The following is a 24,320-nucleotide window of genomic DNA, read 5'->3' as shown; positions in this document are numbered from 1 at the left end:
ATCCCACAGCACACCCCTAACTCAATTTAGGAGCATTCAAGAGTGATGAAGACAAACATTCCTGGATACAGGCGGCTTCAGCACAGACCAAATACCGAGCATCATGTTAGCAACCGGTGTCAGCCAAGAGATACAAACATTAGCTTTCCAGAGAAGAATTTTTAGTGCGCTGGTAGTTCCTTGTCAGACAGTAAATTTTAAAATAGTCCATAGTAAATGGCAGAGAGTAACCCTTTAGATACACAAGGGGCTTGCATATGTTATACTTCAATCCTGCAGCAGCACCTCGAGGCATTTTAATAAACTCTCATGGTTCTCCTTGAGCACTTGTAGGGGCTTTGTGAACACATTGGGTTCCTGCCACTGCTTCACTATCATCTCTGTGCAGTCCTTGATAAAAAAGTTTTCAAGTTGTAACACACAAAATGAAAATGAAAGGAGAAAGTTGAAAGATTTTAATCTTAATGTCGAAAGACCAAAGCAAAATCCTTTTTGTGTCTGAAAACAACAGTTAACACTGCTGAGAAGGTTTTCAACCCTCTGAGCAACACAACCCTTCTCTTCTTTCCCCAAATACCCTCTGTAACACCTGCTTCTACTTAGCAAAACAAATAAACAGTCACTAACCACAAGTGTAACTCTCTACCACTGACATTTCTTTGCGTGTCTCAGACCACAGCTTCCTTTGGAAACCCTGAACTTATGTGCTTCTACAGTTTTTGTGTCTGTAAGGCTGTAGAAAGATGAGAAAAACAAGCAAACATGCACAGGCAGAAGCTGGTGGTGGTATCTACAGCAACAACTGAGACACAAACCAAGGCAGGGGTTGTGAAATGCATCCTGCGAGGAAGTCAGGGACCAGGGCTGGCTGATGGGGTGAAATCCAGTCTCAGGTGTGAGGGGACAGTTCCCAGGCAGAGGTGACACCAGCAGGGGCTGGTAACTGCTCCCAACTGTGGGACAAGCACACAGCCAGCCAGCCACTCTGCTTCCCTTCTACAGGGAAGCAGAGTGCCCAAAAACCTGCCCAGAGCATCCTGCTGATCCCACTCTGCCGTGGGACACCCTGGGCTCCAGGAGGCCTTGGGAATGGTGAAGCTGTTGACTGTGAGATGTGCTCCTCACACCCATGGCACTGGTTTCTGCAAGGCAGGGGCTGGGCTCTGCACTGGGTGCCACCAGCACGGCCACAGTGCTGCGGAAGGGAGGAAGGAAGAGGCTGGGTGCAGTTTCTGTGACTGCCCAGGCTCCCTGCCCTGTGTTTTCTGTCACACTGGAGCCAGTGGCAGCCTGAAGCTTGCTGTGTCAAGGGAGGGTCAGGCTGGATCTCAGGAAAAGTTTCTCATCCCAGAGGTCATCGGGCACTGCCCAGGCTCCCCAGGGAATGGGCACAGCCCCGAGGCTGCCAGAGCTCCAGGAGCGTTTGGACAGCGCTGCCAGGGATGCCCAGGGTGGGGTTGTTGGAGTGTCTGTGCTGGACTTGAATGATCCTTGTGGTTCCCTTCCCACTTAGGATATTCCATTCTATTCCATTCCATTCCATTCCATTCCATTCCATTCCATTCCATTCCATTCCACACACAGCCCGGGCAGGGTCCAGTCCCATTCCTACAGGTGGCTGGAGCCCTGCATCCCAGCTTGCATCCCCTGGCCATGCCCAGGACCAAACCCATTCCCGATTCCCCGAGTCAGGAACAGATGCAGAGCCGGCGCTGGGAAACCATCGCCACCTGCGCGTCCCTCTCCCTCCGCCACTTCACACCCGCAGTGCGGGGCGCGCTGGGCTCTCACCTGGCGCGACCTGCGGCGGCTCAGAGGGGGCAGGAGCAGAGGGGCCGTCAAGATGGGGCAGGCCGGGGGAAGGTCCCGTGTCCCCCCGTGTCCCCCTCCGAGTCCCCCCGTGTCCCTCCGTGTCCCCCCGGTGTCCCCCCGAGTCCCCCCCGTGTCCCCCCCGTGTCCCCTCCGTGTCCCCCCCGAGTCCCCCCGTGTCCCCCCGCTCCCGCAGGAGCGCCCCGGCTGCGCGGCCCGCGCGCGCCCCTGCCGGCCCCCCGGGGCTGCGGGATGGGGACAGCGGGACAGGGACGGGAGGACGGGGACGAGGGATGGGGACAAGGCGGACAGGGACGGAAGGGGACGGGGACAGGAGGGATGGGGACAGGAGGGACGGGGACAGGAGGGACGGGGACAGGAGGGATGGGGTCAGGCGGGACGGGACAGGAGGATGGGGACAGGCGGGACGGGGACAGGAGGGACGGGGACAGGCGGGACGGGGACGGGGGGACGGGGACAGGAGGGACGGGACAGGCGGGACAGGGACAGGAGGGACGGGGACAGGAGGGACGGGGACATATGGGACGGGGACAGGCGGGACAGGGACAGGAGGGATGGGGACAGGAGGGACGGGGACATATGGGACGGGGACAGGAGGGACGGGGACAGGCGGGACAGGGACGGGAGGGACGGGGACAGGAGGGATGGGGACAGGAGGGAGGGGACAGGCGGGACGGGGACGGGAGGGAGGGACAGGAGGGATGGGGTCAGGCGGATGGGGTCAGGCGGGATGGGGACAGGAGGGACGGGGACAGGAGGGACGGGGACAGGGAGGGATGGGGACAGGCGGGATGGGGACAGGAGGGACGGGGACAGGAGGGACGGGGACGGAGGGACGGGGACAGGAGGGACGGGGACAGGAGGGATGGGGTCAGGCGGGACGGACAGGAGGGACGGGGACAGGCGGGACGGGGACATATGGGATACGGACAAGTAGGGTATGGACACACAGGATGGGGACACGTGGGACTGCGACACACGGGACAGGGACACGCAGGACAGGGACAGGGGGGATTGGGACATATGGGATGGGGAGATGCTGGGCGGCGACGGGCTGGACACACCGGCTGGGGACACGAGGACTGGGTGTGCTGGGCCGGTTTGTTCCAGCGTGAATTTACAGCAGCATTGCCATTATTAATTTAAAATGTGTGCATGAGAGAGATGGAGCATATTTTATTAATCCATCTCATTTAAAAGTTTTAAGAGACCTGCAGGAAAGCAGCAGCAAGTGATGGAGAACTTTCGGGTCTTGGTAATTAGAGGATTGCCCTTTCTGGAGGAGATTTTGGGTAGAATTTGCAAAACTGGGGAGAAAAGCATCGTGAGTGATGATACACCATGACCATACTCTCAACCCTGAGCTGAAACCCTTCAGGGAGTTGCCTGCCTCCATACATTGTTCCTAGGAAACCCTGTAAGGAGGCGTTCTGGGCTTATTGGTCTGTACAGGTGTCTCAGGAGCAGCATTTCCCCAACACACCCAACAGATCTTTGGGGTTTTTATTCAATCCAAACAAATAAAAGCTCCAATATTTACACTCGTGTGATGCTTTTTGTGTTCAGAAGCTTTTACAAACACCGTGAGGTTTGCTGGAAGACAGAGGAAGAATTTAGCCCATGCTTCCAGTATCCGTAAATTAATGTTCTATTTCCCCCCCTGATGTTTTCATTATTCTCTCCAGCATTCCAAACAGACATAAACCAGGGAAAAGAGGGATCCTGGAATTCTCAGGAAGCGTTGCCAATGTGGTGATTGAGACTGAATTTTACACCTCCCCTTAGGCCTGCTGGACCCAAAGCTGCTGAGCAAGCACAGCTGCTATATTTAGTGCTCCAATGTTCCTGGAATCCATCCTGTGCTCAGATCATGGCACACGACCATGAACATGGATCATGGCCCTCCCTCTGCTTCTCCAGCTCCTCCATAATGGTTTGGTCTGAAGCTTCAAACTGACACAGGGCTGAAACAGAACTGGCTGCAGACAACAACCTTGCCATGACAGTCAAGCAAAGATCTGTTTCTCCTAGTAATACATTCAGCTCTGAAGTGTTTTTAATAAGCATTGCATTAGGAGCTCTTCCCGACAGCCTGGGACGTAAGGATGGGGTGACATTCATGTCCCACAAACAGAAATCCCATCTGACCAGAAGATGGAGGAAAAAATCAGCCTATGCTAAAGAAATGCGAGATCTAAAGAACTATGGAAATGGGAAATTACGTTTCATTTTTAGTTTCGTTTATGTTTTAGTTGTTCTTTTGCTTTACAGGAACTGTAAATATGTGGGGTTATGTCCCACACCACTGCCAAGAGCTGGAGCTATTTAAATGCAAAGGTTTGTGAGTGTTATAAATGTGAACATGGAGATGGGATGGGTGAAATCCTGCCACAAAGGGGTCCTGAAGGGCCCTGCCTTGAAACCCCCCTCAGCAAGAAGACAGTCTGGACCTTTCCTGCAAGGACCTCGAGTGCCCTGCACTATCACACTCACCCCATCCTGCCGTTGTCAGGGAGCTAGGGCACAAAGGTGTGGGGCGGAGGTGCTTTCATCACTCCTGGGAGTGACTCATCCACCGAGCTGGGACACCTTTTCAGGCTGAGGATTGCTCTCTGCAGGTGCTTTTCTCTCCCTCCTGGTGCCCCTTGAAGTTGCCAGCTCCCAGGAGCACTCCTTCCACGTGGGCAGCGATTCCCATCCGAGGGCTCCCCCTGCTCAGGGAATCACCGACCTCGCCCTCCCCGGAGAGCCCCGGCAGGAAGAGAATGTGCCAGGCTGTGTTTACCCCCTCTGCTCTCCTTCCCTTGGCATCATCACAGGCATTTGTCTTGCTGCAAGCAAAGAAGACGGGGTAGGGAGACAAGGAGTGGGAAGCCTGGCTCCAGAGGAATGGCTGGATGGCTGCCAGGTGCTTTCATATTCCATCCCTGCTGCTGTGGAGAGGGGAAAACAACATTTTACCTTGCTAGCCTTTCAGAGAGGAACTCCCTCTGGCAATTAATTAGAATAATAAATGTCTAAATACTCTCCATATATCAAACCTTCCAGTTCTGGCAACTGGGGTTGCTTCTCTAAGGGAGAAATCGTGGAATGGGTTGTGCTGGAAGGGACCTTAAAGATCATCCAGTCCCACCCCCTGCCACAGGCAGGGACACCTTCCACTGTCCCAGGCTGCTCCAAGCCTGTCCAGCCTGGCCTTGGATGCTCCCAGGGATCCAGAGGCAGCCACAGCTGCTCTGGGCACCCTGTGCCAGGGCCTGCCCACCCTCACAGGGAAGGATTTCTTCCCAATATCCAATCTAAACCTGTTCCTTGTCAGTTTGAAGCCATTCCCCCTCGTCCTGTCACTCCAGGCCCTTGCAAATAGTCTTTCTCCATCTTTCTTTCAGGCTCCCTCCGGGAACTGAAGACCACAATCAGGTCCTTGGAGCGGTGTCAATCAGCTGAACAAGGAGACAGCCACAGACTTGCTGCTTTTGCACGTGCAAAAATGTTCCTTTCCCCGGTGACATCCCCAGATAACAGCAGAGGCGACTGCACTGCTTCATCACAGTGCAGTGAAAGCCAACTTTTCACTGGAAACAAGAGGAGGATTTAGGATTTGCCACGTGCTGGCAAAAAAAAGTGTTTAATACTATTTCACCTTGAGTATTGCAGAGGTGAGAGGAGGAGCAGCAGAAGGGTTTCCTGCTGTGGGAGGAGATGCAATACCATCAGCAGGGAGGGGGCTGGAGTGGCTTCTGCTGCAGTCTCAGGCTGGTGTCCCTTCCCCCAGCAGCTTGTGGAGCACAGCAAAGGATAAAATGAGAAATATCCCCTTTCCTCCTCAGGTTTTGTAAGTGGGCATGGGAAAGAGAGGGGAGGAGAGTCTGCGTGGGTCATCTGCAGGAACAAAAGAGGAAGTTTTCCCCTTAATTTTGGACAAATTTTTAGCAAATGCCAGACATGATGTAAGAAGGCTGATGCTGCTGAAGCCTTGCTCAACTTGCGCCCCTGCAAATCCTGATGTTAATAACGCTTTGAAAATGCTGATTTCACTGAAGTTCTTTCGTTTGATTCCCTTTTCTTCAGGGAAAATGAGGCTACAGCAGGAAAGAGTCATCAATTCACAGCTGCTCCCACCCTTAGACTCTGGATCAATACAAGAGAATCAGCTCATACAGAAAAAATGCAAAATATTCTGCCTAGGCAACCCCAGAAAGATCTGTAGCACTGATGGATGTTGGCTTTTCTTCCAATAAAAGCTGAAAACAACAACCAGCACCCAGGCACAGTCTGGGGGTGCACAGAGGAGTTGAACCTCATTTGGGGGTGGTGATGCCACTTCCTCGCTGTGGCACTGCAGGGACAGCTGGATGCAGGGACTGCTGGAGGGAGGTCACTCCCTGGGAGTGAGTTATTCACAGCTGCTCCCGTCCCACAAATATCACTGACACAGGATATGGTCAGCTTGGAAACAGTCACTCAGCCCCTAACCAGCGCAAAGGCCGTCTGGAGGATGTTAAATTAGATGTCCTTCTCCTTTTTCCCACTGCTACTTCCCCTCTGGATCTGATAATGACGCGGCTTTTTGCTACGTCAGAGAAGTTGATTGTGTTCCAGGCTGCAGGTGACAGCAGAGGGGACACGGCAGCACCTGCAGCCTGGCTAAGAGCCACCCAAGGTTGGCCTGGTGCTGGATAGGACACAGATTTGGACATCAGGCAGGGATTTGGGCTCTAAGGTGTTTCCTGTCAATGGGCAGAATCCTGGGAAGGGCATCAGCATCTTTTGTACAGGCAAGATCCACTATTGAATACTGGGAATGGGAAAAACTCACTTTGGATCTGTTGGATGCACAGGATCTCGTGCTTCCTCCTGCTCTGCAAGCCCTAAATTAATAAAAACCAGTCTGCACTGATCAGCATCATCTTAGTGGGTCACCACTTTTCCAGCCATCCAGGCAGAGAAAAGGGATTATTCACGTCCTGGATCTGCTGACAAACATGTTCCTGCCCTCCCCTGCAGTGCCTCGGAGCCCTCCCTGCCCGAGGAGCAGCAAACACGACCTGCTGCTCACAGCCTGGGAGGGCTCAGCCTTTAAATATTACCTCTGCACGGAGCTGCAAGCACCGTGGCAGAGCTCGGCTGGCAGCAGCCGGCCCCAAACCCAGCTTTGTCAGATCCAGTGCTCAGCAATTAATCAAACTCTTGGCTCCCTGTGCAGAGCTGGGCAGAGGCAGCAGCTCGGCTGCACGCAGGGGCAGGGACTGCTCTCCCCTCACATCTCATTTGGGATGTTTGGATTCCTTACCTCCGAGTCATCTGCTGCCTGTTTGCTGAACCCAGGCTAAGGACCGGCTCTGCCATGGAGCATTTCACAGCCAGCAGCAGGGCTCGCTTGGAAATTGCAGGAGCTGCTCTTAGCAGTGACAGTGAGCAAGAACCCCAGAGCCCAGGAAAACGCTGTTTGTGGAAGCTGCGCTCCAGCAGCAACCCATGTCTTGCCCCTCATGTGCATAAAAACTCCAGGGAAGAAAGCCAAGAAAGGCATCTGAAGTTAGGCACAAATAAAACACCACTGCAGAGCCTTGTGGGACTCAGTCCATCTGGATCCTTCTTATCAATCAAATCAATTCCCATCTCACATACACTGAAGACATCTCAGCTGGTGTGGAAAACACAAGTGGGCAGTGTGTCAGGTGGAGGGGCCAGAAGTACCTCAGTGCCACCACCTGTTTTGTTTTAGAGGGCAAACCCAGCAGGGTCTGTGCCAGGGCAGACTCCTGTCCCATTTCCAGCCAGATTCCCCACGGGATCTCTCCTGGCAGCCGCTCCTCAGCACTTTGCCCTCCACGGTCACCTCTGCTCCCCGGAAGGAACAGGGCCAAGGGCGGCTCCGAACACGGCTCCTGCTGCCGGGGGCAGCCAAGGACGCTTCGGGCATAGCCCCACTGCATTTTTAATCCCTCCTGTCAGTTATTGTGCAATCACCGAGTTACTTGAACAGGAAGGAAGAGGCTTGAGCACCCAACCTACATTCAGCACTGCAACGAGGTGTTTTGGTAAATCAAAAGTGTTGCAAATGTGAGGAAACTTCACTTGCTCCCATAAATCCTGGAATGTGCTCGTTTTTCCACTTTTGCTCTTCCCACCACTTCAGCCCCCAGCACATCAGTGTGATGAGGTGATCACAGCCCAGGAGTCACTGCTGGATGGTCCAACACCACCAACCCATTCCTAAGGAGAAACTACTAGTTATTTATATGTTATTAATTATTTCACAGAATAATCATAGAATCATGGAATGGTTTGGGTCAGGAGTGACCTTAAAGCTCATCCAGTTCCAGCTCCCTGCCATGGGCAGGGACACCTTCCATCAGACCAGTTTGCTCAGGGCTTTAGTCCCCCCCAAAAGCTTCACCAGACGCCCAGGTAAAACCAATGCAATCACACTCATGATATTTGGATTATAAAACCCAACAAAAATGACTTCTTAAGCTGAGTTCTAGGTAGGTTTAGTTTTACTCCTCAGGTGGCATCCCAGGAAGTGGGATGCAAAAAAAGTAAGTCTCAAAAAAACCTCAGGAGATTTCTTTTCAAAGTCAGAGCAACAGTGTTCAGCTGATGTGACTGTTCCAGAGTGAAAAGGGGTCAAGAGATGAGGTGGTGATTCCTCAGAACCAGCTCTCCCAGGACAGGCAGGACCTGGAATCCAAGCCACATGGAGCTGAGCTAAGTCCCAGGACATCCGGCAGGTTTTGAACTCGTTTCAGTGATCAGAGATGGCTCCTGAGAGTGTCCAGGCTCCAAACTCACCCACGGCAACAGCCACACTGAGAATTCCTGCAGCTCCTGCATTCCCGTTAGCAGGCCCAGCACTAATGCTGAGCTCTGACTCTATAAACAAGGATGACCTGGGCTGAGTAGTTCCCGGGATTTAGTGTCCACAGCATGCCAGCCAAATCCTAGGGCTCTTGTGGAAAATGAACTATCTCAGGCCTATAAAAACTGATGAGAAATCAATGTTTTGCTGCAAAATTCTGCCTCATACTGCAGCCAGTGAGCCTCTTCTCCAGGAGGCGAGGCTGGCTTAGTCAAAAAGAGCTAAAAAAAATAATAAAAACAACTCCGTCACACCAAGATCCATAATTCATAAAGGTTTGTCACAGAACACACCCGAGTGCCATCAATATTTTAAATATTGAGCACAAAACTGGCTGTCAGGTGCAAGTCAGCAATTTCCTCGTGCCTCCCTGCCAGGGACAAAGTCATCAGGCTGAGCAGAACCTGGAGGAGCCTTTCGAGCAGAGAGTTTGTTTGACTCTGTTACATATTTTATTTGAAACACAAGATGTGTTTGCAGGAGCAAACCAGCCGGGCTTTGCCAACCAACAAAGAGTCAGCTGGCTGCCTCTGCTCGTTATTAAACAGAAAAAATGATTTCATCACACCAACATGAGGCTGTATATGTTTATTCATCGTCAGTAATTTTTGTACACAAGGCAAATATTAATAGCTGAAAGGCAACACTTTTGGAGAGTATGTACAGAGCAATGTACAAGCAAGTGTAAGAGGTTTGAAACTATGAATCAATTTAACCATTTTATAAAAAGGAAGTGATGCTTTTTCTTCTAAGACCTTCCTTAGAAATAATTTATTGCCAATCTTAAACTAAAGCAAGGAGAGAAAAAAAAATTTACAATAAAAAGTAGTCCCTGGAAAGTTTATAAAAAGTTAAACATATAAAATTGTAAGCCACAAACATTTATACAATGCTAATACAAATCTTGGTTTGTTAAAGATCTATGAGGTTGTTATAAAATATATTTTTACATAAAGGCTTCACGTAAGGTAAGCTCTCACTGCTACTGAAAGCGCAGGAAAGCAGTTTTAAATAGTCTGCAATTCAACTTATTTTCAAGTACAACGCAAAGAAATTGCAAAATGGCACTGTATTGCAATGCTGTGTAATTAAAAACTATGTTAATGGTACCATCAGAGAGACATGACCTGTAAAGTGAACTGGTGAACGATTCGGCACGGCGGGAGACTTCCCGCGGGTGTGAACAGGAATGGTGCTGGAAAATGAACCTTCTGCAACCGTGAAGAGGAATTGCCAGGGGGGAGCTCCGCTGGCCATGGGCATGACAGCTCAGGCTGGGAGCTCAGAGCTGCTCCCACACGGGCTGGGATCCACCAGGAACGCCGGCCCCAGCCCAGGGTCAGGAAGCCGGGAACACCCACCCACCCCATCACTCTGCTGGAATAATGGTGATGGGCAAAATTTAAAGCTACTCACAAATGAGCCCCATAAACAGCCTTTGAGATCAACTTGACTTTTTTTTAGGAGCGGTTATTCTAGAAAAAAGCTGAAGTTTCACACAAACTGATGGCTTATGCTCCCACGTACAATATATAGAAAAAGAACAGTAAAATTTTTAAAGCCCTAATGAACAGCCACAGTTTTTAAGTATCAATCATCTCAGTTGAACACTGCAGCAGGGGACAGTCACTAAAACACCAATTTCACCTTCAAGTACAGCTTGTACAGGACAGTGGTTTACCTCCATACAGTCAGTGATCTTTAGAACACAGCTCACTCCAGCAAAGAGAACTAAGGAATTTTGGGGAACTTGATTTTCTGGAAAACTTCGCTTTCTACCTGCTTTCCCACCTTCACCAGGAATACATCCCAACCTTGTACCACAAAGTACAAGATACCTTGTATCATGGTTTCCATGAGGAAGCTTCACTCTCACCAGCAAACTGTAATTCTGGTTGCTCCAGGACAAAACTCAAGTCTGTTCAGAGCATCAACCCTTCAGAGCTCTTTTACCAAATTTACATCCTGCTATAAACAAATGATATTTAGAAACAAATCTAACAGGAAACACAAGGTGCGCTCTTTTCAGGGAGCTCATGAAGAGTGAGCCTGAAGATGGGCAAGGGCACTGATTTGGAGTTTTTGGCTGTAGGATAACACAGGAAAGATGTAAACAGGAACATCCAGGTGCAGTGCCTCACCCCCCTCAAGAACTGGGAGTGGGAAACCCGACTGACTCAGTTATTTCATTAGAACAATTCATTTCTGCCTGAGATTCATATAGTGCTTTATCTACCCGGACCTACAAGTGACCCAGCACTGGGGTCCCCCTCGCTCTCTTACAGGCCCTGGGCTTCACAGGAAGAGTAATCTGAAAGGATTCAAAGCAGGGATTTTTGTGGTGGTTCTGGGGAGAAGCTGCTGAGGATTGTCCCCACTTCAGCAAAGGTCAGAAGTGCCCAGTGCCTTGGTGATCCTGGCTACATCCTTAGACTGACATCAGTTTTGAGCATCTTCAGTAAATTAACATGTTCCATTGACAAAAAATTCATCAACACTTCACGTAAATTAGTTTAGACAAATCCCTGGTACTCACCCTATCATCCACTACCAGTCTTTAGTCTTTTCTGCAATCATCTGGTCTGACACCCTCCAAAACACCTACTGCAGATCTCTCCAAATTAACTGTTTTAATCAGAGCTGAGTCTCTTTTTTGAAAAGACACTTGTTCAGACAACTGTCAGCAAAGGAAAAAACCAACCCAACTCCTCCTCTTGTTGACAACCAAGGATATGGATTTGTTTTCTGCTTTCCAAGACTGGACTTGGAAGCCACCAGAGGTTTGTGTCTGTTCATGGAGCACTTAATAGCCCAAAGGAAAACTTCTGCTCCCATCACAGGTGTCTTGTTCAGTCCTTGAAAGAGCCTCACCAGCCTTTCCTGAGGTCTCTGCTTCATCCTCCTTCTTGAATTGCTCACATGTAACCTGAACACAGCAAATCAGAAATAACCCATGTCCAGTAGAGGCAAAATCTACATTAAATATCCCCATCCAAGATTCTATTAACCCTCCTGACCATCAGTGCTGCATCCAGACTTTAGGATTATGTTTAGATTCTGCACTGTGACTTCTCCCAAGCTCTTTTCAGAATTCTTTCCTCCCCAAACAGTGCCTGATCACCAGAATCGCGGACTAACCTATGACTATTCACTGGATGATATAAAAAAATAGAGGTCTTTCAAAGCACCTAACTAAATAAAAATACATGATTCCCCTTGTACTGCCAGGAGAACGAGGTACAGAGATGTTAATACAACTTACAATCACAGTAAGTAAAGGCTAAGTTCAGGAGACAGGCAGCTTTCCTATGTCCTGGCAGGGCCACTGCTCCCAGCAGTGACACCACCCTGTCACCCCCCCTCTCGTGGGATGGGAGTAAGAATTTATTGAAGGACTGGCCACCAGGACGATCCACAGGAACTGGCCAATTCCATGGGGCAAAGTGGCAGCTGAACTGCCCACATGACATTACAGCCTGGGGGAAATATGGTAGGGACACTGATTTTTATATCACAATCTCACTCTCTTTTTGCAGTGTGCTGTGGGGTACATCAGGATTGCTTTATTTTCACTATTTTTCATTATTATTATTATCTTTTTTTTTTTTTTTAAATCACATGGCAATGCTAAAAACTCCCTGTAAGAAAAATAAACAAAACTGCAACAGAACTTTGGGTAAAACAGTCACAAGCAGCACTCTGGGAGATGCTGTGCAACCTATTTGGCTCAAGTACACTTAGGATTGCTTAGGCCCAACTGGAAGGTCTCAGAAAGAACCTCATCAGCGAAGCACATTCTGCTGGGACGTGTTCTTGAATTTTTTCAGAAGAAAACATTCATCTGCATGGTGTCAGCTACACAAGGCCTCTGCTGGGAATTCGTAAGGCCACTGAAAATGCCAGAGGAGGACAGAACACAAGGAGGCACTTAGGTTTGCAAGTCCTTCCCTCCATCACCAAACGCTCCTGACTCAGAGGAGGCACCTGGGAAGGAGGCAGGGAGTTCAAATAAACCAGTGCTAAGTTAAAAAGCGCTTCAAGAACAGGTGACCCACAGGTAACATCTGCTACCTACAGGAAACACCCGGTTAGTGAAGACAAAAAATACAAGCTGGGCTTGCTCCCCCCTTCCCACACCAGAGTGCCAAGAGGATTGATCAGAGTGCTCTGTGCTTTGCCATGGCTCCAGGACACGCAGACGCCTCTGGAGTGAATCCGTGTACTGTGCCAACCACTAATCCCTCGTCACTGGACTCAGCACTTCCTGATAAATATGCCTGGAACTCCTGACTTTAAGCATTTTTAAAGCATCTCCTATTCCAACCCAATGCCATGATTTATACTTAACAGGAAGTACATTACACCCAGGAACCCGCACTTCAAAGAGATGATTCCAGCAAGGGATTCGACGGGATTTCTAACCAAAAACAGACCTGAGAAAATATAAGTCAGCTATGGTATCACAGTATTAACAACGAAGTTAGATGTGAAAACTTTCTCTCTCCCCCCCACCTTAAATTACTGCCACAGTCTAATAATTGCAGCAATTTCACTGAAGTTTGGACTTGGAATTCTGGATTTTCTAGGATAATACACATGTTCGTAAAAGGTCAAATTTACCACTTTACAGGTAACTTAGACATAGGTCTGCTATAAAATTACAACTTGAGTCAACTTGAAGCTACACTGGAAGAGATTAAGCCTGAATTTCTGCAGAAATTGGCAATAATGTGTTCAGCAGCAGCTTTTAGCCACGTATCAAGAAGTCTGACAGGACCTTGATTTCTCTACTCCTGCTGTAAACTTCTAGTTAAAAAAACAACACACAAGAGTTACTGAAATACAACAGTCTTTCTGCACATCACTGTAACATCAGCTGCTTGAGGTTGTCGTGCAGGATGGTATCCTTAACGTCACGGAAAACTAGCCGGATGTTCTCTGTGTTAATAGCAGTGGTGAAGTGGTGGTACAGGGGCTTCTGCTGCTGGTCCCGGCGTTTCGTGCGAAAACAATCCACCAGGAATTTTTGGACATCTGTTAAGCAGTGGGGATCCCCTTCAAACTCTGGGAAATAGTCTTTGATGCTGACTTTCTGTACTTTTTCCTCAAGCAAGTCTGTCTTGTTTAAGAAGAGGATGATGGAGACGTTGCTGAACACCCGGTTGTTGACTATTGTTTCAAAAATGTTCAGGGACTCCGTGAGGCGATTCGTCTGCCGGTCCTCCATGAGCACTTGGTCGAATTCACTGGAGGACACGAGGAACAATATGGATGTGACACTGTCAAAGCACTCGAACCACCGCTTCCGTTCTGACCTCTGGCCACCCACATCAACCATCTTGAAAGGGACATTTTTGATTTCAAAGTCGTACTCGTGAATCCCTTTGGTCGGCCTTCGTGCCAGCAGGATATCTTGCTGGGAGGGAAGGTAATCCTACAAAAATAAGGAGAGTTTTCTGATTAGGATATGATCATGGGTAGGGGCACAGGTGAGCTCAGTGGAGGGAGCAGTTTGCACAGGAACAGCACAAGGTTTTCAATAAAAAGACATGGATGTGGATTTCCATGCTAATACTGGAGCTTTTGGGAAAGAGCTGGAGTCCAAAGCAGGAAACACACCCAGTATGAAATCAGAACATACACCCCAAAGAACTTATGCTTCCCCTTTGCCACATGACAAGGATCCATAACCAACCTGGGAGGTGAACCAGCAATTCCTCATGCCAGTTTCCCTCATTCTGGATCACTTTATGCTTCCTTCATTCTCTTCCCACAATGCTGGCTGCCAACACTGCAATGCAGCAAATGGGCTCTAAAGCAGGTTTCTCAAACCAGTAACTATGGGATATCCCATGCCAGCTGTGGGCTCTCCATTCCTCCCGTGCTCTCCTGCAAACTGCATGACTGCTTCCAGAAACAAACCAGCTGCTCCAAATAACTTCAAAGCAATCAATTATGCCTGAAAACTAAAACTTAAGCAATTTCCTGTGTTTGTGCCATGCATCTTTGCATCCTCCTTTATCAGTCCACACCGGTGAGATCACATTGCCTGACTTTGTCTGAAATTTACTGTGCAATGAGTAGAACAGGGCAAGAAAGTGAGAGCTGGGGACAGCAGTGCCTTTCCAGCCTGGGGGGCACAGACAGCTGGATCCTGAAGTTCTCCACCCCACATTTCCCCAGAATTTAAGAGGCATTCAAGAGACTATTTTTTTTTTTGATTGTCACATGAACATCATTAACAGATGCAGATGCTACAGGAAGAGGAATTCTTGTTAGTCAGCTTTTGACAGCATGAAATTCAACACTCGTATTGGGGATTCCTTCATTCCTAGAATTACACTTTTGTCTATGGTCCAAGTCTTTCTGCTATCTGCAAAGTGCGTCTCTACCACACAGCTGCCTGTGCTGGACTTTAAAACCTTGTTGTTCACTTGTTATGGAAACTCTTCCTCACATTTTTCCAGCACTTCTCACAACTTTAGAGAGCACAATTTAGGATTTGGAATTTCAGTCTCTTCTTAAGAAGTGAATGATCTATGATGTTCCTTTGACAGTGCCAGTTCCCACACTTGGAGCTTTTATAAAGATGCGTAAGACCATGGTCCAGAAAGTCTGATTCAGCAAGTCAGCTGGGTGGGGGAACAAGCACACAGCACCACGGCTATTTCTGTACTTGTATCCCAAGTTTAAGGCAGCTGGGCAAGTGCAAGCCACAAAAATAAAATTTAAAAATCATCAAGTGAGTGCAACACTCCAAAAACTCAAAGATCACTTTGCTTTACCCTGTGAGCTCCAAAGTGAAACTAGAGAGAGAGGGCTTTGTCTGAACTCTGGGTTCCTTTTTCAGAGCTGCCCATGACTAAGGCACTGATTTTTATCGTGGCACGAATTACAAAGCAGCTCTGAAGCACAGGCTCCCCACCCTGCAGCCTTTGCTGCAGCACTGCTACGCATCCAAATCCCACACCACCAAAATCTGGAGGAGAGTAGAACTGCTAAAGCAGCATCACAATCTCTTCAAACTGAGCAAAAGAGGTGCTGCCACCCCCTTGTCTGATTAATGAACAACTTTAAAGGGTGATAAGACTTCTCCCTTTATTAAATTTATCTTGGGTCTTTTCTACTGAAATTATAGAGAGGAAAACAATCAGCAAAACCAGTGCAGTGACTGTATTAAATGTCACTAGGCACAGGTGAAGGGATCTTGAGCAAAGCTGACTGTCAACACGTAGGCAAGAGTGTCACAGGTTCAACACTTATTCCAGCTTCCAAATGGGAATGTATATTCTTTTGTTTTCCAGGTAGTCTCAAGTTCTCAGAACAAAACCAAAAAGTCTTAGGAAAGCTCAGGAGTGACTGAAATTATTAAAATACATAAATAAATAAAACTAACTAATATAACAGGCAAAGCCATATACACCTTCACTATTGAAACAAGGGCACAAAGCAAACTCTCCTGGGAGTTGACCTGTAATGTTTATTCAGTAAAGCTTTCAAGAACGAGGAGCTTATCCCTAGAATTCCTGACAAATTCCCCCTCGAGTACTATTACTCACTGAAAATTCCTTCCACACTTGCAGCCACAAAGAGAATCCTTTCAAGTGCTTTCAACTTCTACATGCACAGAAGACCTACCACAGAACTGGGTATCTTTAGTGTCCCTTCCAACCCAAATGTTTTATCCTGGATATTGGCTACTCTGATGCAACAGGCAGCAAATGAGGGCTCTGAGTTCAGTGCTGGTGTCCAGCCATCATCTGCCTACAGGAAACCAAACACAACAACTCCTAGGAACTCTCCCAGTATTTTAGTTATCTTTTTGAAGGACAATTATGTTTTTTCCCTCATGCCCAGATCCTTGGAATACAAGCAGCTTGCCCCTTTCTCAGTGTTGATCCTGTTCTCCATATCTAAAGACTTCAGCATCAGGTGATTTCCTTGGATGGCACTGAGTACTATTTTCCAAGTGTTTTCAATGTTTACCCATCATCAGTAAGTGGTTTTTTCCCTCAAGCATCCTCACATTGATACTGATTTAGAACATGTGCTTTCTTCCTGATTTTCCTATCTCCTTTCCCCAAATTCACTGCAGTCTGCTTCTTCTAAAGGAGTTCCTTTGGTTATCAGTAGCTCTTTTGGCTATCACATCACTGTTTGCCTAGTTCAAATTACAATTTAAGGCATGACTAAGATCCAATCACAAGATGGAAAGCCAAGTCTCTCTGTGAGGTATTTTGGATACATACAGTCTGCACTGGCAGTTGAAATAGCAACACACAGTTGCAAGGAATCCAGGAGATCCCACGCATGTCTGCCTGTCAGATACTCTTATTTTGCTGATCTGATTAAATCTGAACATTAAGTTCTTTTCCCTCAGTGCTGTTATCAGCTCCCTTTTGGCAAGAAGCACAAGTGAATTGCAGATCTATGTGTTTATAAGTAATTTAGTTGCAACTCAGCCCAGTTGCACCAGATAAGAACAGTCAAATACTTATATTTACAATTTGGGGAAACAATCATTAGACAATCTTGCATATAGATAAGAATAAACCAGAAGAACCTATCACATCTTTCACTAACAAAACTTAGCTAGTGCTTTTTTCCTCAAAGATTCAACATTTTCTACAACAGCAGATCCTGATGAGTCCCTCTGATTCTCAACACCATTTAGTCCAACTTGAAGCCAGAAAAGCTGTAATTCAGAGTGCTCCCACAGCAATATTAGACCTGCAGTAAGTGCGTGTATATAAAAATGTTAAAAAAGCTCAACTACTGACTAGGTTTCACACTTTAATGAAAGAATGGACCGAAGTTTCTCCACGAAGAACTCTGAAATAGAGCTGCAAAACTCCACCCAGTATTGTTGGGGAAAAACCCAAGCCCTTTGAAACTCAAAGGCACTGGATTCAAAGACCAAGAGAAATCCACTACTGGCAGAGTTTAGCAGTTCATCAGAGTAAGTGCAGTTCTCCTCCTAAATGCAAGTCTTGTAACTTGAGACCAAATCCAAATTCAGAGAGCAAGTGCTGGAGTCCTCAAGCCAGCAATCTGGGAAGCACAATGACCACCAGTGCTTTAGCTAGAACAATGACAGTTCAAAGCAGAAAAATAGTCAGGCTTAAAATTTAATCTGTTAAAAAGACAAATGAAATTAAGCATGATGTAACAGGGTTTCATTGAAGTGGTTTGGATTCCTTCATTTGTTACCATCAACTGGGAATGACCATGGAGAAACTGCCTCCCCACAGAGTTCAAGCACCATATCCCATTTTAAAGGCAGTTTTTCCACATGCCATTCCTGCAATCCACAACTGATGAGCATCAGCATATACATTCATTATTCAAGTGCTAACTAACAGTTCTATAAAAAAGTATTCTACAGAAATTTCAGGGTTTTTCCCCAGAGAAAACAGACTTTATTCTTTACTGAGTTTATGTTAAAGTAGGTATTACTGGAAGGTACCGCTGACCTGTGACTGATTTAACTCAAGAGTTCCTAACTGGACATGTAACCCCAAACCCAGTCATTTTTGGATGTCATTTAGTGTTGAAAAGCTACTTTAACAGTCTCCTGACTGGTCAAGCATTTGTAACTTGATTTTTGTTCAATTTTGACAGAAGGTATATTTCCAGAAAGTCTTCTGGCCCTTGCATTGCCCCTTGTTTTTGACATGTCAGTGATGAACTGCTGAGATAATGCAACAGTCCAAGTTAACTAAAGATAAAAGTTATTGGAGTAGACACTAATTACATTTCATCTATTTAAAACCCAGAGATCACAAAGACTACTTAAAACTCAAGACTGGAAAGAAAAATAAAAAAGGACTTACTTGTTCTCCAAGTTTATCCAAGTTGTCCAAGAAATACTTTACAGATTCCCCCTAAAAACAAATCAAACAGTTATTTAAATAAGCGACGTCTTTGATCCCAATAGTTTACATTCTGAAGTCCAGATAATTTATCGAAACCTACATTTAAGTGTTGTAAGCTTTAATCATTGCCATTTTTAAAAGCAGCTATCCTAAGAATACAACTGATGATTTATTCTTAGGCCAGTTAATATTTAAGCTTAAAAGCATGAAAGGCACATTTATAATAGTCACATTCTTTCCAAGCTTAGACTTGATAAATAAATCCAAGTGTTATCCACAGGGAGCATCAATGAAGCGGCCGCACCTTCGTTATGAAAAGAAACATTTGATTCCTCTGAGGCTTTGCAGAGTGTGCACACACAGGCATTCAGGTACAGGGATAAATCACCAGAGAAAGTTCATTAATACTCTAGTGGCACAGGACTCATTCCCACAGGTACTTCCCCGGAGCACAGTGAATGATGAGCAGAACAGAGGATGAGAAACCACAACAGACAAAGCATTTTACTCAAGTTTCCCATCAGACACCAAGTTGGACCAGAACTCCTTACTCTGGGAGTGATGAGCAGAGCTCCAGGCTGCCGCACATGATATCACATTTACTATCCAGGTTATCCAGGTTATCTTCTGGATTCAAGTCATCCCTGTCCTGGCAAAAGGTAACTGCAGTTTTTAATCCCTCCAGTAATGCGGAACGAAAGATTTTTTTCATGGTAAACCTGAGCCACAGTCTACCCTGCAGAACTCCATCAGGGTGCTGGGATTATGGAGGAATTCTTCCATGGATACTGATGCACCTGAGTTCACTTGCAATAGGAAGGTACTGATGGAATTCACTGCAGAGAAAAGCACATTTTTAAGGTTCTCAGCATCCTCAGAGAAGCACAAATCTGCTTCCTTTTGGGAGCCCTTAATTACCAGCTGTAACTTAGTCATTTTACAGTAAATGCAGAAAAGAAACCACCTGTGCTTTCACTCTGCAGGTGGAAGAGCAGAATTTTGACTGAGTTTTCTTGATGAGAAAATCAAGCAGCATCTGAGGCCAGGGTGACTACACCTAATTCAGACAAGTGGATTAGGACAGGAGCTACACCCTGATAATGACTTCCCCTCATTCAATCTGAACTCTGCAAACTTATCTAGGAAGAATATCAAACCTCACTACTCAACTGTGTCATCTAAGCATCTACCCTGAGCAGAGTAGGGTACATAACAGGCCAAAAAGGGTTCTGGCAGACACATCAGTAAGGTACCTCTGCAAGTTTTCCAGGCACTAAAATAAGTTACAAAATACAAGTAGATACCACACCTTTAAGTGTGCAATTTGAACATCAACGTTTAATGAGGCAAGACTGGGGCTCTGGTTGGAACATGCCTCATGCTCGACACACCTGCAAGGAGAGAGTCCAACCCACCTCTACTACCTTATTTTACCTCCTGTTTGGCTCAGCTGTCCTGATCTTCTCTGGGGTGACAAACTGCAGCAGAACACCATTTTAGTGGCACACAGCAGCAACTGCTTGCAATGACAGCAGTATTGTATCTTTTCCAGCATCCGTTCTAGCCTCAATCCTCTAAGGAAGGTGTACAGGGAAGAGCATCCCTGTTTCACAGGAAATAAACCCTGATGCACAAATCCATCAAGCTTCCCAAGAAGGAGCAAGAGAATCAGAATTCAGGCCTTCCAAGTGCTAAAACCACTGTCTGTAGCCGAATATTAAGGCAAAATAAAATTTAAGATCAGATTTAATTTCTTTTTTAGGTGCCAATAGGAACTGGCAACCTTCCGTTCCCCACAGGGCTGGCTACATACCAATCAGCCAGATTTCAGACTCAGTAAGTGCAGGTATTTATTTTAGAATACCTGGGCCTCAGAGGCTCTAAGTATTTGTGTGTGTGCATATAAACTTGCATTTTAATCTTAGACAGCTTCTTTATACGACTTACAGCAATACTTACTCCCTAAAGAAGCATTAACTCTGCAGTTAATGTGTAAGTTACTACCTCTCCTTTAAGTCCCAGGATTTGCTGCTACTCCAATGGATCTTGGAGCAGACAAGTAAACCACAGCCTGGAAAGGTCACAAAAGATCCCCACAAGCAGCTTTCCAAAAGAGGGGATTTCCTGAAATCACAAATGCAAAATACACAGGCCTGCAGCGACAGCAACACTCCAGAGCCACGCATGCAACAGCAAAGCCACTGCCAGGGAACACTGAGATGCCAATGCCACTTCCTGGGCTGTCACCTATCAGAGTCAATGGCAGAGAAACATCAAGGTGGTCATGCTGAAACTCAAGAGATTGAACTATAAAATCCATCAGTTACAGCATAACACAGCTCATAAAGCTGAGACATTCCAGCCTCCCTCATCCACACCACTGGCTCAGCTGCTTGGGTTCTCCCCTCATAAAAATCTGTTCAGACAGCAAGGGCTGTCGACATGACTCAACTCTGTAAGCAAGGATAGAAGTCGTTCATTCACTGTTTTTTACCAATCTGCATACCAATTAAACACCTAGAACAGCTTCAAACCCATCATCTCTTCTTCCATCCCACTCCAGCCACCCGTCCATATCACACAGCCACAGCCCAGGGCCCTGACCAGAGGTAATTTTCTATCTGCCCTGCACATGTTGCTATCAGCAGGCTGAGCTTTGCTAACTACAGACACTCTTGAACAGCAAACTGCCTCCCTGAACAGATCATTATCAGAATGCGCTACTGGAGAACCAGAGAGTTTTGACCCATTTAAACAAGCTTCAAAGAGGTAGCATGACAAAGCAGCCAAGCTTTAATTCCTTTCCAAAGGGTATTTTATACAATAATGAAGAGAAACACACTGAAAAATTCAGCACACAACAATCAAGGAAAGCCTCAATGCCACCTATTTTTAAAAATCAGTTAGAAACCACATCCCTGTACAACAACAGCTCCAAAGACAGCTTCTGTGTCAGGCTGCTTTTTCTTGGTAGATGGGAGAACCAGATCCCACTCAGTAAATCCATGACAGTGACCATGTTTAAATAGCTGTATTCAACAGCTGCCATCTAAAATTTCCCTTCTGACAAACTGTAAACCCTCTGGTTTACCCAAGATGACTAGAAAAAAGAAACTGGGTTTCCCCACTCTGTCCCACTAACTCCAGCGCGGCTCACCATGGCCAGCCCTGCCACGTGGCTGTTCAGCGATCAATCTGTGGTGTCACGCCACAAAGGAGCCACACCAAGGGCAAAATCTAGACAGAAATGAGAAACTGAAGAATCTGCCCCCATGAAAAACCCCACAGTTCTCCATTACACTCTTGCTGTCTTCACACCCATGTTCTGTGACCACATAGGACGGAATTTAAGCATTAGCTAAAAATACAGCACAGGAAGGACCTTGTTGGAGGGAGTCCAGAGTCCAGAGGAGGCCACCAAGTTGATTACAGATATGGAGCACCTCTCCTATGAGGAAAGGCTGAGGGAATTGAGATTGCTCAGCCTGGAAAAGGGAATACTTTGGGGTGACCTAACTGTGGCCTTCAGTACCTGAAGGGAGCATACAGGAAAGATGAAAAAACTATTTATAAGGGTCTGAAGTGCCAGGACAATGGGGAATGGCTTCACACTGACAGAAAGCAGGTTTAGATTGGTTATTAGGAAGAGAGTCTTTATTTTGAGGATTCTGTGGCACTGGCACTGGTTGCCCGGAGTTGTGGATGGTGCATCCCTGGAAATGTTCAAGGCCAGGTTGGACAGGGTTTGGAGCAACCTGGAATAGAGGCAGGTGTCCCTCCAAACCATTCCATGGTTCTATGTGATAGTCTTGAACTAGTCAGGTGAACCTTCTTTTTTAAATGCAGATGAACCCTCTGAAGTAATTTTTACAATTGAGCAATTTGGAAATGAAGATCTCTGAAGGTCAGCAATGACACTGCAGGAAACAACCACCCCATGGAGCCCAACTCATCCCTGCTCACTTCCCTCTCCTGCACTTGCAGTACAGCCCAAAGATGCCAATACCAGAGACAAAATCCGACACAGGCTTGGGCATACATCTCATATTAATACTGAGGTACTGCAATAAAGCAAACTTCTTGAGCACACCCCAATACAGCAGAAACAACAACCTACACATCAGCTTCAAATACCTTCTGGTGTTACAGGAGTGTGCTTTGGCTGTTTTAAACTTTATTAAATCATACCAGGATATCTGATTTTTAAGCAGTCCCTTTTGAATGCTTGAGAAAGATGCCCTTTTTTGTTCAGATGGAATATACACATCTCAGCTGTGGCCCTTCAGCCTCCTCCTGATTCAGAAATGCATGTAAACCACAGGAAGTTGACTGTTAAGTAACTTTATTCATAACTGTCAACTATTCCATTTTCAGAAAGGTTTGAGTCAAACCAGCCTGTGTCTCCTGGAGCCTTGTGATCCTCTCTGAGAGAGCCAAGTCACTTCATCATGAATGTACAAGAAAACACCGAAATCTTACTCCTATCAAGGTGCCTGACGTTACCACAACAGCTTCCCCTGTAACTTTGCATTTAACTACTCGTTAAATGAAATATCTCCAGTTTTGTAATTCATTCTTTCTACAAAGACATGGCTACAGCACAGTTGGTCACTTAGTTGTAGGCCAACACCTGCTGGTGTGGTCATCAGCAGCAAACCAAAGCAGGTATCTTTTATAAACAAAACACAGCACAAAGATCACTGTCTAGTTGCTGCCTAAAGCAAAGTAACCACAAAAATATTTTTGGGGGAGGGAAGAAAAAAAAAAAAAGACTACATGAAATACACACCAGATGAACACATCTTTTAAACCCAGGAAGCACCAATTTATTTGGTTTCCATGAAAACAATGTCAGCAATCTAAATATGATTTGTTGAAACCTTAGCATAGCCAAATGGCTTTTTAGCTCTTCAAGGGGATCAGGGACACTGCATTTTTTCCACTAGCAATTGCTTAAAAAAGAAAAAAGACATAGAGAAAATGCATCAAATAAAGATTTAGTCATCACAAGGTTTAAAGAAAGAAACAATTTATCAAATCGTCTAGGTTTGGCTGCAAGTTCAGTGGAACATACTGAACTGACAAGGCTTATTAAGTATCTGAAATAATAAATCAGATATTTTAAGAAAATAGGAGATATAACTTAGTAGCTCTATATTAGAACTTTAAGAGCTACCAAACATTTTCTCTTCCTGACCTTACTTGAATTGCTTGAAAAAGAGAAACAAATATTTCCTATTTTATTTAATTAAAAACCCACAACAACACAAGAAACAAAACCACCAAAAATAAGCTTTCTTACAAGCCTAGTTTAGAACAGGAACAGGTAACTGCAGTGTTTTTAGGCTGGTGTGTACATACCTGAATATGCAAACCAAACCATCCATAACACTGGAGAATCAGCTTAAAGGGAGATGATGGAGAAATAAGCAGGGTCTGATCATTCTGCATTTTACAGCACCCTAGTAATGCTTATAGCACACACTTCATTATGTACAGGATGTTTTTCTGTTAGAGGCTTAATCCAGGAAAATCCATATCTGAGGATTTTGGCAAAGGAAAGAATCTCTAACAGCCTTTATTTTCTTGCCACCCCACCCTAAGCTGATTCAAAAGAAGACTGACTGCAAATCAATTCTGCTGCCACTGAAGTTTTAGCAGATGTCTTCTGAAATGACAGTAATAAACAGAGAGATAATGAATGGAGAAACGTTTCAAATAAATCAATGCAGATTCCCAGTGGGAGGGAG

General features: G+C 46.2%; 1 protein-coding gene across 1 annotated transcript in view; it reads right to left on the bottom strand.

The window, feature by feature from the left end:
• Positions 1 to 9,268: 9,268 nt before the first annotated feature.
• The window catches only part of GNA13 (G protein subunit alpha 13), a 29,739-nt gene continuing 14,687 nt past the window's right edge, over positions 9,269 to 24,320 (bottom strand). Inside the window, exons 3-4 of the mRNA XM_039562265.1 lie at positions 18,529 to 18,579; positions 9,269 to 14,129 (exon numbers count right to left, since the gene is read on the bottom strand). Coding sequence (XP_039418199.1) covers positions 13,557 to 14,129; positions 18,529 to 18,579 — 624 coding nt within the window. The 3' untranslated portion in view covers positions 9,269 to 13,556. The remainder of the gene's footprint in view (positions 14,130 to 18,528; positions 18,580 to 24,320) is intronic.

Source organism: Corvus cornix, chromosome 18 (assembly GCF_000738735.6).
Source record: "Corvus cornix cornix isolate S_Up_H32 chromosome 18, ASM73873v5, whole genome shotgun sequence".
NCBI classification, from domain to species: Eukaryota; Metazoa; Chordata; class Aves; order Passeriformes; family Corvidae; genus Corvus; species Corvus cornix.
The sequence above is the reverse complement of the archived record's forward strand: the minus strand, read 5'-3'. Positions and strand labels throughout refer to the sequence as shown.